General features: G+C 34.8%; 1 protein-coding gene across 1 annotated transcript; it reads right to left on the bottom strand.

The window, feature by feature from the left end:
• Positions 1-862: 862 nt before the first annotated feature.
• Positions 863-6,351, bottom strand: LOC146998133 (U20-hexatoxin-Hi1a-like). The gene is made up of 3 exons (XM_085813490.1): positions 6,207-6,351; positions 3,036-3,332; positions 863-1,066 (listed from the first exon to the last, which is right to left on the bottom strand). Exons 1-3 carry the CDS (start codon positions 6,238-6,240, stop codon positions 912-914), a joined length of 486 nt encoding a protein of 161 aa, XP_085669616.1. The 5' UTR covers positions 6,241-6,351; the 3' UTR covers positions 863-911.
• Positions 6,352-12,656: the final 6,305 nt, after the last annotated feature.

The raw sequence follows: 12,656 nt of genomic DNA, 5'->3' as shown, positions 1-12,656 counted from the left end.
ATTTAAAATCACTGACAAACATTTGATCATAGCGATTAACACCATGAGTAAGCTAAATAACAGCTTATAAAAAATTAACGAGCATTTTAACAAAATTTAATTTCTTCAATACTTTGGAGGGTTTATGTTTATTTTAACTAACATATATTTTAAGTTATCTTTCCTGTCTAGCCTTTACTTTCCCCTAGAATTGCCAATGCTAGAGTATGTAAATGGTAGTAGAGCGCGCAGTATATTCAAATTTAGCGGAAGTAAGTTGAGTTTAAATAGAAGGGAAACGAGAGTGTAGGTGTGCTTCTTGAATCACGAACGTGAATGTCGCTCGGTAGATTTTAAGAACCGCGCATGTCAGCCTGTGTGCCTATCTCGGCAGATTTTGCTGGATATTTCAACTGCTTAATCAGTAAGCTCGCTGAATCTCAGCGGTAATGTTAGAACGCGGTTAGGTTAGTTTAAGATCTCAGAGCCTCGTGGATAGTGATCTCGCTATTTATTCATCCAGTCATTATTTTTCAGTTCTACATTCTGTTTCAGTTAAACCGCCGGGTCGGCGTAGTTTGTGAGCGTAAAGTGGACGCAGCTGTTATTTTAAAAGTTGAATAAAATGGGCTTTAAACCCTTCTTACGTTTCTGTGTAAATTCACACTTAGTAGCAGTCACTACCACAGATGCTGACAAGTTGGGGCTCTTCGATATTACAACTCTTATGTTGTAATCTAAAATATAACATCTATCTTTTTCTGATAATTATGCTCATAATTTGAAGAAACTGATATAAAAACGTTAGAGAATAAGGTTATAGGTATACGTAGAGAGTAGTCAGCTTGGGTTATGTAACTTTTTTTAAGATCGACTGAAACACTTTTTCATCTAAAAGTATAATTTAATACACTTTAATATTTTATGACAGATCAACAGTCAAGTTTTCCTCTGACGGGTTCGGAGACCTTCTTTCCATTCTCATCGGCGCACCAGCAGAGGCCGGTCGATCCATGGCATTGCTTGCGGCTGTATGTACCATCTTCTTCGCATCGGGGAACAAAATTGCCAATGAGTCCCTTTTTAGCTGAAGAAGAGAAAAGGAAGTAAATTTACCATTTATTACCCACATAGTTAACAAAATTTAACTTCTGAAGGTACTGAACCAATTAAAAATGTAATGCAGCTAATATTGTCTTTCATAGCTGAAAAGTGAGTGGTAAAGTGTTCACAAAGTATAAAGAACGACTCGGAATGCATTTTTTAGATGACATCAAAGCACTCGAAGGCAATTTGACTGAGGGAAGAGATGTCTTCGTGGAAGACTTTATAAGGAAAAGTATCCCTTATTCACGCTACACATAGCGATAACCATGGAAGCTTCTTAGCAGCCAATTCATTCATCGGGATTTCAACCTGAACTGGACTTCTTTCTGTTGCTTAAAAATATACACCATGTCCATAAAAGTCCTTACCCGTTTTTATTTTAGCAACCGTTGGTCTATATATATCCAGTTACAAAAATATTTTAAATGACAAAAAATTCATGTTTTTGTATTTATAAATTAAAAAGAGTGAACCTCATATAAAATGCAAAATCTAACTTTTATACATTTTATATAACCGGCACCAAACTTACATTTAGGAAAAGTTTGCTCTCGTTATAGAAAATAAAACACAAAAGTCTGACTCTCGTACGACAAAAATTGATTGAGATATTTAGAATTATTTGTAGATATTTAGTATTCTGCCAGGTAAATAGGATAGAAAAGCTAATTAATATAAAATAACTGGTTCTGAAGAACTAAACGTGACCTTACAAGTCAAATGCAGAGCGTTTCACATCTTTATATGCAAAATTTGCAACGATATGAATAATTACTTATACTTTCCTAAATACCACTAAAATTAATAACGAATATTGTTGTAGGCAAAGCGGAACCGTTAATTAAACGGAACCAAATGCCACTCTATAAGTTTGATAATGGCATGATGATATAAATGGCGTATTTCGGACATTTGATGCGTATTAATAAAGGTTTGGGTTGCTTGATTACGGAAAAGCACGTGATGGCTACGTACTTAAAAGGGAGGATGCCTTCGGGGATAACTTTCTAAAGGAAACTGCTAAAGGACTTGTATTCACGTCAAAAATGAGGAAAACCACGAAAGCATCCATGCAATCAACCTTTTGTCTAGAATCGAACCAAGGTCGATTTACGATGGTTAAGCGACTTTACCACTCCGCCGCTGATAGGCTTCTTACTAAAAAGAGATCTAAGTTAATAAATCCATTCTCGAATATTACTAGGAGTGCTTCAAGTGAAGTTATGGAATGCTTCGTATTGAACTTATAAGTGGAGGCTTTCTGTACGATCTAAGAAAAGAGTCGGCTGTACAATTCTTATTTTGAGAAATAAAGGGTAATTAACCCATCTTGAGTTTACGTTTCTGTTCCCGAACTAAAGCGATAATTCGCTTACCAGTTCACAAGGTTCCTACACACTTAGCCAGTAGAGGAAAGATTAGAACCTCCCATCTATATGCACTGTCTCATCACTATACTATACTAAACCAGAGGTTTATGAAAGTTTATAGCAAACGGTATGGTTTAAAACTAGGATGCAATCTTAACCGAGGAAATAACTGAAGTTGTGCCGGAGTGCTACTGTTCAGCCACAAAAATCCGCTTGCAGAGTGGAAATTTAGAACTAATAAAGTCTAACGGAATTCGGTAAGTTTAGAACGTTAATCAGCAAAAAGCTATTATTGTCTGTTATTTGCTCCAAGTTTTAGTTGTATTTCCCACAAGTATAGTAAAGTTTTTGTATTAATTTTCATTTTATATCTGAGTAGTTAAACAAAAACCAGTGGCGATGAGTTAATTTCTTATCATCAGCTGTTGGGTTCGAGGACAAGCAATTTTATGTCAAAGTCCAAATTAGTTTTATGCTTCAGAAGTTATAATACCAGCGAATAAAAACAAGATTATACTCTATCATTCGCTTAAATGCGCCTGCGCAAAGATCTTGAAGGAATAAACTCCATTTACTTACACTTGTTTACTTCTCTGTCTCGGTGGACATGGCAGACGCAAGTCTTGATGTGCTTGGACGGGTCCGTGATGTGGCTACCGTCTGGCCTCCAGCACATGCAGAAAGGAGAACCTTCGAAGCACTGGAGAGCTTCGTAGTCGCCATTTGCGTCGCATTTTGGAACAAGCTTAACTTTGGTGTTGGATTTAAGCTCCCTTTCTCTGTGTTCTTCGCACTGTGTCTTGGCAAGAGCCCCGACCAGGCAGAAAGACACCACCACCAAAATGCAGCACACGGACTTCATTTTAAACCTGAAAACTGAGAAAAAATATTGTATTTTAATAGCTGTACATGATTTAACTGGAAAGGAATCATATTCAGTGCAACATTTTAAGTTAGGCAAAACTGGCTGCTTTTCCAATACGACGACATCAGTAAAAATAACAATAACGAAAATAATACTAAAATAATAATAAAACCTCTTTCCTGCTAAGCGGAATTGCCAGATATTTAATCCATAAGAAACTTTTCATGCCAAAAGTGCGCGTTCACAAGTTACCATTGCCATATCTTGAAAGATATCTTTAATTTTTATTTGCACACCAGTTTACTCTAGTAAATAACGTACTGCTAATAATTTTATCTTTTATTTATTTTATATTTTTAACAAAATGTTTATTTTATATAATGTATATTCTACCTAAACCATAAATTTTTTATAATCTTTTGCTCCTTGACTTAATAAGTGATATTTTTAATACTATGTATTTTTAAATGAACTATAGAAAAGGCGCTTGGGATGCTCACTTTGCAATAAACTTCTTCTTAAGTGATTTTAACATATTCTTGTAGAAGTATTCTCCGAATAGGCGATTTACCTTACTTAACCGTATAGTTACTTAACGGATAGATAGGTGTCGCCACTAAAATTGCTGTTTTTACACATTTTTTTCTTCCACCATTTTATTCAAGTTTACATAATCATATTTATTATTATTTAATATTAATAATTTTTATGTTTTGAAAAATATTTCTTTTGCTGTGTTTTATACTGCGCAAAAAAAAAAAAAAAAAAAAAAAAAAAAAAACTTTCACTGTGTGAAAAAAAAAAAGAGTGATTTTTTAAAATTAAGATTATCTGGTTTAAATGTTTCAGTAAAGTACTCGATATTAATATAACTAAAAAATGAGGCCATAAATGTTATGGATATAGATTATAAACAGAATTTCGCTCATATAGTGAATGAAACAGATAAGAGGTAGGATAAAATACACCCTATTTTGTAAGGCTATATTTAGTTGTTTCAAAACCTATTTACAAACAATTTGTTTTAAGCAGAGTATTAAAAAAGAAAGAGGATGATGAATTTAAGAGAAATAAATTAAATACTTTTGCCGATTGAGCTAACAGTTATTTCCTTATTTCAACTCTTTGTAATGTAAACGTGAAAGAAAAAAAGGGATTTCTATTTGAGAGTAAATTAATAATAAAGATTCGAAGACAGCATTTTAGAAACTTTTCGTTAATTCAAAGAAAAAAATTGCACGTGAAAGAAACGTAAGCATAAACATTGCTTTCACAAGCAAAATAGTCTAATAAAGAGGTAGCGCCGTCCACTTATAAAGCTGATTAACTAACGAAATTCGGTAAATCGCTAGTTGGCACAATACCCTTACAAGTACGTACATAATGTATTATACGGGTATTATATACAATTTAATATAAGTTTTTCATTTTAACTTCTAATTTTTATCATTGATGTACTATATAACTGTTTTTTTAATAAACTGGTAAAACCGATTTATTAATATAATAGAAGGATTAGCATACTTTTTTTTATAAATTCACCAATGGCAGTATTCTATTTTTATTTTTATATGTATGTGGTTGTCTACAAGGATGTTAGAATAGATCGAGTAACCATGACTGACAAAAGTGAAGCCAATAAAATGTCAGCAAGGTGACGTCACGACTTATCATGGGCACCCTGGAGCTCACGGATAAGACTTCGAAACATATTATTAAATAAAATGACACTAACTTTGAGAGCAAATATCAACGTCGGTAGGCTTAGGAAAGTGTCTTTAAGCATATTCTGCATAAAATACCATTGAAAGTTTCACTGGTCTTCCAGGTTTTACCATGTGCACAGTTGTCTTGTAGTTATTATTCACGCATTCTCAAGTACTCAGCTTTTTAAATTTGAAGCAGTTATTTGCAATCCTTGCGAATCTTTTATACAGTAAGTAGAAAATGAATTATGTTAAGTTTTAAAATTAGTTCAGTGATGTATAGCTAATATGCAGACAACACCAATAAACGAAAGCTACCAGAAGTTCGCCTATGGAAGCGGCCATGATAAGTTGTGACGTCATACTGTGACGGCCCACCAGCGGTCGAGCGGTAAAGTCGCTGAATACTGGTAGTTCGGTCCGAGGTTCGAATCCCGCGAACGGGCTGGCTGCATGGGTGTTTTCGTGGTTTTCCCCATGTGTAACGTGTATACGAGCCAGTTTCCCTTAGAAAGTCCTCCACGAAGGCATCCCTCACCCTTAGGCAGATAGCCCTAGTGTGCTTTGCCATAATTAAATACACCAATACACACCATACTGTGACGTGTCATGGCTTTATTTTCATTGCACGGGACATACAGGGAAGGCTCATATCAAAATTTTATAAAAATTCAGCTTGTAAAATTAAAAAATTTCTCATGCGGTTTCGGGATGAAGTAGAAATGTCCTTTCTACAACTACATAGGAAATTACTATAATTATTTCACTTATAATATTAGAAACTCTCTTTAGAATATGGAAAATATAAATATACAAAAGAAAGAAAAGTCTTTAAATATTCTAGCTAATATAAGAACAAATAAAGTCAACAAATCACTTCTGTCAATCTATTTTTTATTTATACTAAAGCGCCAAATGCTTGGTAATAACATTGCCGTATTTTAAACCAGGAACACTAAAAATCTAAATAAATATATTTTCTTTCCATAACGTTTTATCTGGATGAGAAATCTCAGTTTCAAATCTATTTAGAAATTAAAACTTAACATTTTAAGATATGTCTCAATATTTAAAATTTTATTTTTAAAACAAGATAAAAAAAGTAAAAGTACATGTAATACTTTAAAAAATACAAGTGTAGAGATATTTTTAAAAGAAATATTTTATTACGCAACTTACCTGTTGTTAGAAAACAACCAGAAAATTCGTTCATCAGTGCCGACTTATAAATGAACTGCTGCCTCACCAGCTTTATCGATTCACATGCTATCTGTTGAGCTTTCGACTCAAGATCAAGTACTCCAACCAAATTTAGTGCGACAAAACGCTTAATGAAGAGGAAACACCTGCTCATTTTTTAATCTTTCGAGGCCAATAGAATCGCTAAGCAACAAAATTTACAAATCTGAAAGGATGTTGTAATTAATTTAAGTTTCGAAAATTGTTGTTGATACATGAAAAGGCTTTAAAATTTCAAATTGATTTATACTTCGATGTGATGAAAAAGTTTTAAAACAACAAATATACATATATACAATAACAAAAACCTTTTAAAAGAAACAAATATTCATATTTTGGAATTTAAAATCTTAAAAAATCAATTTTATGAATATTAGGTAATCTAACTTTTTATATGGTCTTCCGAACTTTATAACTATATTTTGTAAAATTATATATTCATCGCAACAAAAGGAGAGTAAAATGATTTACACCCGGACAACAAAAATTAACCGAGATATTTAATTTTAAATACCGAGTTCAAGTTCCCTAAACATTCAGAGTCATATGTAAATTAAAAATCGAAATGTTCACAGTTTTGTCTAACTAAAAGTGAAACATCAGCTTATTAAAACGTTTCTAAGATTAATAAATTAAGTGACGAGCACTGAGTAGCGCACTATTGTGAAATGTTAACTTGATTAATAAATACTTTCTAAAAAAGGAGATTGCTTTTTACAGAATCAATCGGAATCGGAATCAATCGAAATCAATCGGGGTTCTGAAGCAGGAAATGGCCCACAAGTCGATCGCGATAGACCTTATAACTGAAGGAATTACAGTTAGTTTTTACTAATTGACTATTAGGAAAACACTGCACTTAAAAAAAAATTGAATGCATTATTTTTTTGAAAGTATAATCAGATAGATTGGAGCCATTTTTGGTCAATCACTGTCGGTAGCAGACGAATTTAACTCTCAACTGTAACATAGTAGTGAGCACAGGAAAAAAAAAAAAAAGTAGCGACACCTTTAAAAATACGATAGGCGACGTTGATAATTCGCTTTCCGGGCCAGCTGTCGAACGAAAAGAAGAACGACTTTATGGATTCACACGTTGTCATCCGCTTTCTATATCCAAGAACCCATCTCTCGGAATCCTCGGTGTGTCCTGTTTTAATCCTCAGTGTAACAAGACAGAAGTTGGCATTCCTGTGTTTCTTGTTTAGTATTTAGTCTTGATAAGGCTCTAAGCTATTTGAGATATGGGGCCCTTTATAAATCCACATATAATATGGCAGTGCCAAATATGATTTTTGGATGTCTAGAGAGTTTTTTTGGGAGGCCCCCAAGAAAGCGGGGGCCCTAAGCTATATCTTGTATAGCTTATACGTAAATCCTGCACTGGATATTCACCATATTGGTAACATTGTATTTGAGTGTCTAGAAAAAATGTCAAGGTTTCTTGTTTCTATGTTTTAAATTAAAATTATGTACTCGTACATTTCTTTTGTACTTTTATTGCCATTAAAATGAGTAATAAACCATATAATTGAAGTTTTATTAATTTCATGGAGAGTGGGAACCTTGAATAGTTTCTTATGATGATGAAAGATAAATGTTTTTGTTTACTATGCAATGCCTTCGTAGATGTTACTAAAAAGAGTTATCTGGGCAGGCATTTTTTAAACTTTAAATAATAGCGTATCTACAAAAGAATGACTGGTGAAAAAAAATAAAATTAAGGATTTAGAAGAGCATTAGAAGCTCAACAAAATATTTTTAAAAAGCCAATGGGCAAATCAGTAGCAATAACCATTGCATCATTTAAAGTATATCACTTAATAACAAATTTAAACTATTTTCTAATGAGGAATTCCTAAAGAAACTTTCTTGGAATAAGCATATTTACTTTTTAATGATTTTGAGAACAAGACTGAAATTTTTGCTGCAGTTAGAGATTTGCATTTGACTCAAAATTCTGTGTTGCTGCAGACTGAGAAAAAGAGTGAAAATATTGGATATAACGATATTAAGAGAATTTCTTTTTCTCTTCAGTTTTATGAATCGACAGATATAAATGACGGTATACAACTGCATATTGTTGTTGGTAGATTTTTAAAGATTATACATCAGAAGAAGAATTGTTGGATTTTTGAAAGAAAGGACTAGATATATACAATGCTTTTAAACACATCCTCACTGATTTGAAACTACCGCTTTTTCAATAACAACAGATGGAATTGGAGCAGTAAGTCGCATAAATGGATTTATAACTTTATAACAAACTGATAAAGAATTCTCTTCGGTTTTTCGAGTTACCGCTTCATATTTTATCAAAAAATATTGTCCAGCAAAAGATTAAAGACAAAATAAATAATGGACATAGTTTCGAAAAGTGTCTAGAAGATTAGCCTAGAAATAAATCTGCTTTAAGATGATGTTAAAAGGTTTATAGCAGGTAACTGTAAATTTTTCTTTCGAAACATTTTTAAGGTATCTTATGTTAGTTAACCAATTATTATGATTATTGGAGAAGTCAAACAACAAGAATCAGCGTAATATTTGTAAATTTCGCAGGACTAGTTTCGATGGTTTAACTGCAGAACCATCTTCCTCAATTGCCTAAGAGCAAATGAACGAGATAAGATACGAATGGCTGAAAAAAAAAATTAAGCTACTGGCGCCATCTATGGATCAGTTATTGTAATTTTGGTTTTTACTATAAATTTTCCTTTTCGTGTTTGAAGAATGCAAATTAACTTTAGCATGTTCACGCCGGAGCGAATTTTTATGTTCTTCGCCGTGAGACGGCGCTCGAATTGTTGTCGCGTTTCATCTGGCGGCCTGTTCAGACCTCTGTACCAGTTGTACGTTTGGTAATAGTTATTAATTATAATTGTTATTAATTATAATTGTTTTTATAATAAATAAACGTTAATTTTTTATCATTTTAATTTTCAGCGTCTAATAACACGATGGAATGCGTACCATCGGTGGCACGCGCCGCCCAATCAGGCAGACTAGTGCGGGCCACCGGTGGTACGCGCCGTCGGATGTGACAGACTAGGCCACCGTTGGCCCGCGTCGGCGTGAATGTGTTAAGTGTATTTAAGCCGAGAAACTTTCAATAAATTTTTTGTAAGGTATATGATGTTAATTAAGTGTAATTAAACTAATTTTGAGAGAAAAAGCTTGTTTTAAACCTTCACTACTTTGTGAGTACTTAGACGTAGAGATAACTCGCTGTATCGTATAGTCAAATCTGCATGGCTTACTTTAGTTGTCAGTTTGTAGGGTTTATGTTTATTTTAACTAACATTTATTTTAAGTTTAAACTATCTTTCCTGTCTAGCCTTACTTTCCCCTGGAATTGCCAATGCCGGAGTAGGTAAATTTTAGTACAACGCGCAAGGATTCAAATTATCAGCGGAAGTATTCTGAGTTAAAAAGAAAGGAAACGAGTTCGAAAGTGTGCTTTCTTGCTTCACGAGTGTGGAGGTGGCTAGTTAGAAATTGAAGAACCACGCGTTTCGGCCTGTGTGCTTGCCTCGGCAAATTGTTAATCTTTCAACGTAATATTCAGAGTTTGCTGAATTATCAGCGGTATCTTAGAACGCGGTGAGGTTAGTTACGTTTAGAGAGCCTCGTAGTTAGTCACTTGCTAATATCTTTTTTCAGTTTCTTATTTTTATTTTACCGCCGGGTCGGCGTAGTTTGTGAGCGTCAAGAGCACGCATTTGTAATTTCTAAAGTTGAATAAAAAGGGACTTAAGCCCTTCTCAAGACTCTGTCTAATTTCCAGTTCTCAGCAGTCACCCCTTTGTTGCGTGCAGGTTGGAAGCGCGCAACTTTACATTGGCGCCCGAACACTTGTCGAACTGAAATGGCCGAAAATTGGATGGAAGCTTCGGGACAACAACAAGAAATGGCAAGCCAATTGGAAGGATTTGGATACCTGGTCCACACGATGAGAGCGTCAATTAAGCCAAACGTCAATTTCGACGGAAAATATTCGGTGGCGATATTTCTAGAAGACCTAGACAATCACTTCAGGCTCTACCCTGTGCCTGAAAGACAAAAAGTTGCCATCGCCACATCTGCACTAAGAGGACAGGCCGCGCTATGGTGGAAGAATATAGGCAAATTTTTATTAGAGGAATTCGGAGGCCAGACATATACATTTGAAAATTTCAAAAAATCGTTATTAAAGGCCTTCCCCATAGTGAAAGATCGAGCAAGGCTAGAAGCCGAACTATATAGTTTCTATCAACAGAATATAGAAGAGTTGACGGACTTTATTCTGCGAAAAATTAAGCTGACGGATATGCTGTATGGGAAGAAACCCGACGCGGAGATTATTGAAATAATCTTACCAAGATTACTTTGAAATTAGAAACCCAAGCACATTGCAGGAGCTCTTCGAATTGGCGGTCAAGTTTCAAAATCGCAGAATAGCGGAAAAAGCTAGAGGGGCATCGTATTCTCAAAGTATCCGAAGGCAATCTTCAAATGAGCAGACCAGAAATGCAAACCGCTCTTATGGGGGAAAGAGCTATCAAGCTAACTCATCGAACCTCGGAGCAAAAATTCCTCGGAGCAAATTTCCTTTTTGCAATTGCAGCAAAAAGGAAATTTGAAAACAAACGTCCGCGTACCCAGAAGGCAGAAGTTGAAAGGAAATCTTTAAACGAGTAGAGGGGCCTGTGAAAGCGAGGGCCCAGACCCCGGAAATTTTGAAAAATCCCTCAAAAAGATACTTAAATACGGTCATCGTAAAAAACTCCCATCTACCAATTATACAAGTCCTGGTTGGCGATGTACCAGTAGAAGCCCTCATCGATACAGGAGCAGAGGGTAATTTTATGAGTGATACATTTTTCAAGAAGGATTTTTATAGGTTACGATTATTTAAAAATAAAAACACAGAAATTATAGCGGCGCAAGGAAAAACCTGTCAATGCATCGGGAAATTATCATTAAACATACAGGTAAAAGATGAAAGCCTCAAAGCATTAATTTTTGTAGTAAAAAATCTGCACAATCCACTTATTTTAGGTATGGGGTTTTTAAGGGCCGCGAGGGCCAAACTGAATTTTCAAGACAGTTCTATTGTGCTGGAGATGGACCGCAGGGTGGTGAGACCAGTGGAACAACCGCAAGTTGACCTTAGCCATTTGAATGACCATGAAAGTCAAGCCATCCAGCAAGTGGTGAGTACTTTTTCAAACTTGTTTTCAGAAAGGCCTGGTAGCTGTCAAATAGTTACGCATGAGATACAGTTAACTGCCGACAAACTCTGTAGGACTAAACCTTATCTCTATGATAAACAGAAAGACCTAATCATAGAAGAACATATTCAGGAAATTTTAAAGAACAAAATAATAACGCCCATAAATAGTGATTACGCGAGTCCAGTCGTACTATGTAGGAAATAGAACGAGTTTCCTCCTTCGGATAAAAGGGCTTGGAGGTTTGCTATCGATTACAGAAAACTGAATAGTATTACTAAATTCCCAGTTTACCCTTTGCCGGTTATAGAGGAAATTATTAGGAAGATTAAATCTACTAGATACATGACTACTTTGGACTTAACGTCTGGCTACTATCAAATAGCTATGAGACCCGAAGACATACATAAAACCGCGTTTATAACAAAATCGGGCACTTATGCATTTTTACGCATGCCCTTTGGGTTGTGTGGGGCCCTATCAACATTCCAGAGAGCTATGGACATTGTTCTAAAGCCTGTCCTAGGAAAATCGACTTTAATCTATCTAGATGATATAATTATAACGAGTAGTACGTTGGAACAACATATTAAAGATGTAGAAGAAGTTTTTAAATTATTAAAAGAGGCCGGTCTTACAATTAACGCCTCAAAATGCAAGTTCGCAACTAAAGAACTTAAATATCTGGGTTATAAAATTTCGCAAAAGGGTATAGAAACTCAAGATTCAAAATTAAAAGCAATCAAGAATTTCCCATCTCCCAACACCGCCAAGAAACTTTCTTCTTTCCTTGGGTTATGTTCTTACTATCGGTCATTCACAAAAGATTTTGCTAATATTGTTGAACCCTTCTTAGTAATTAAAAGAAAGAAAAGTAAATTCACGTGGACAGCGGAAGCAAATACCGCTTTCGAAAGGTTAAAAGAAGCGCTTATCAATGCCCCTGTTTTGAAATTCCCGGAGGGGGACGAAAACCTGGAAATTGCAGCAGATGCGTCGGACTATGCTGTGCGTGCGGTTCTTATGCAAAATAGCTATCCTTTGGCATTTTTTAGTAAAACGTTGAATCATACACAAAGGAATTATACAGCTACAGAGAGAGAAACATTAGCCGTATTAATGGCTGTACAAAAATTGAGTTTATTTCGGCAAAGCACCAGTAACAGTCTTTTCGGATCAT

Source organism: Stegodyphus dumicola, chromosome 3, assembly GCF_044657685.1.
Source record: "Stegodyphus dumicola isolate Sdum_Otavi_A_Nest chromosome 3, ASM4465768v1".
NCBI classification, from domain to species: domain Eukaryota; kingdom Metazoa; phylum Arthropoda; class Arachnida; order Araneae; family Eresidae; genus Stegodyphus; species Stegodyphus dumicola.
Note: the sequence above shows the minus strand (reverse complement) of the source record. Positions and strands in the feature narration are given on the sequence as shown.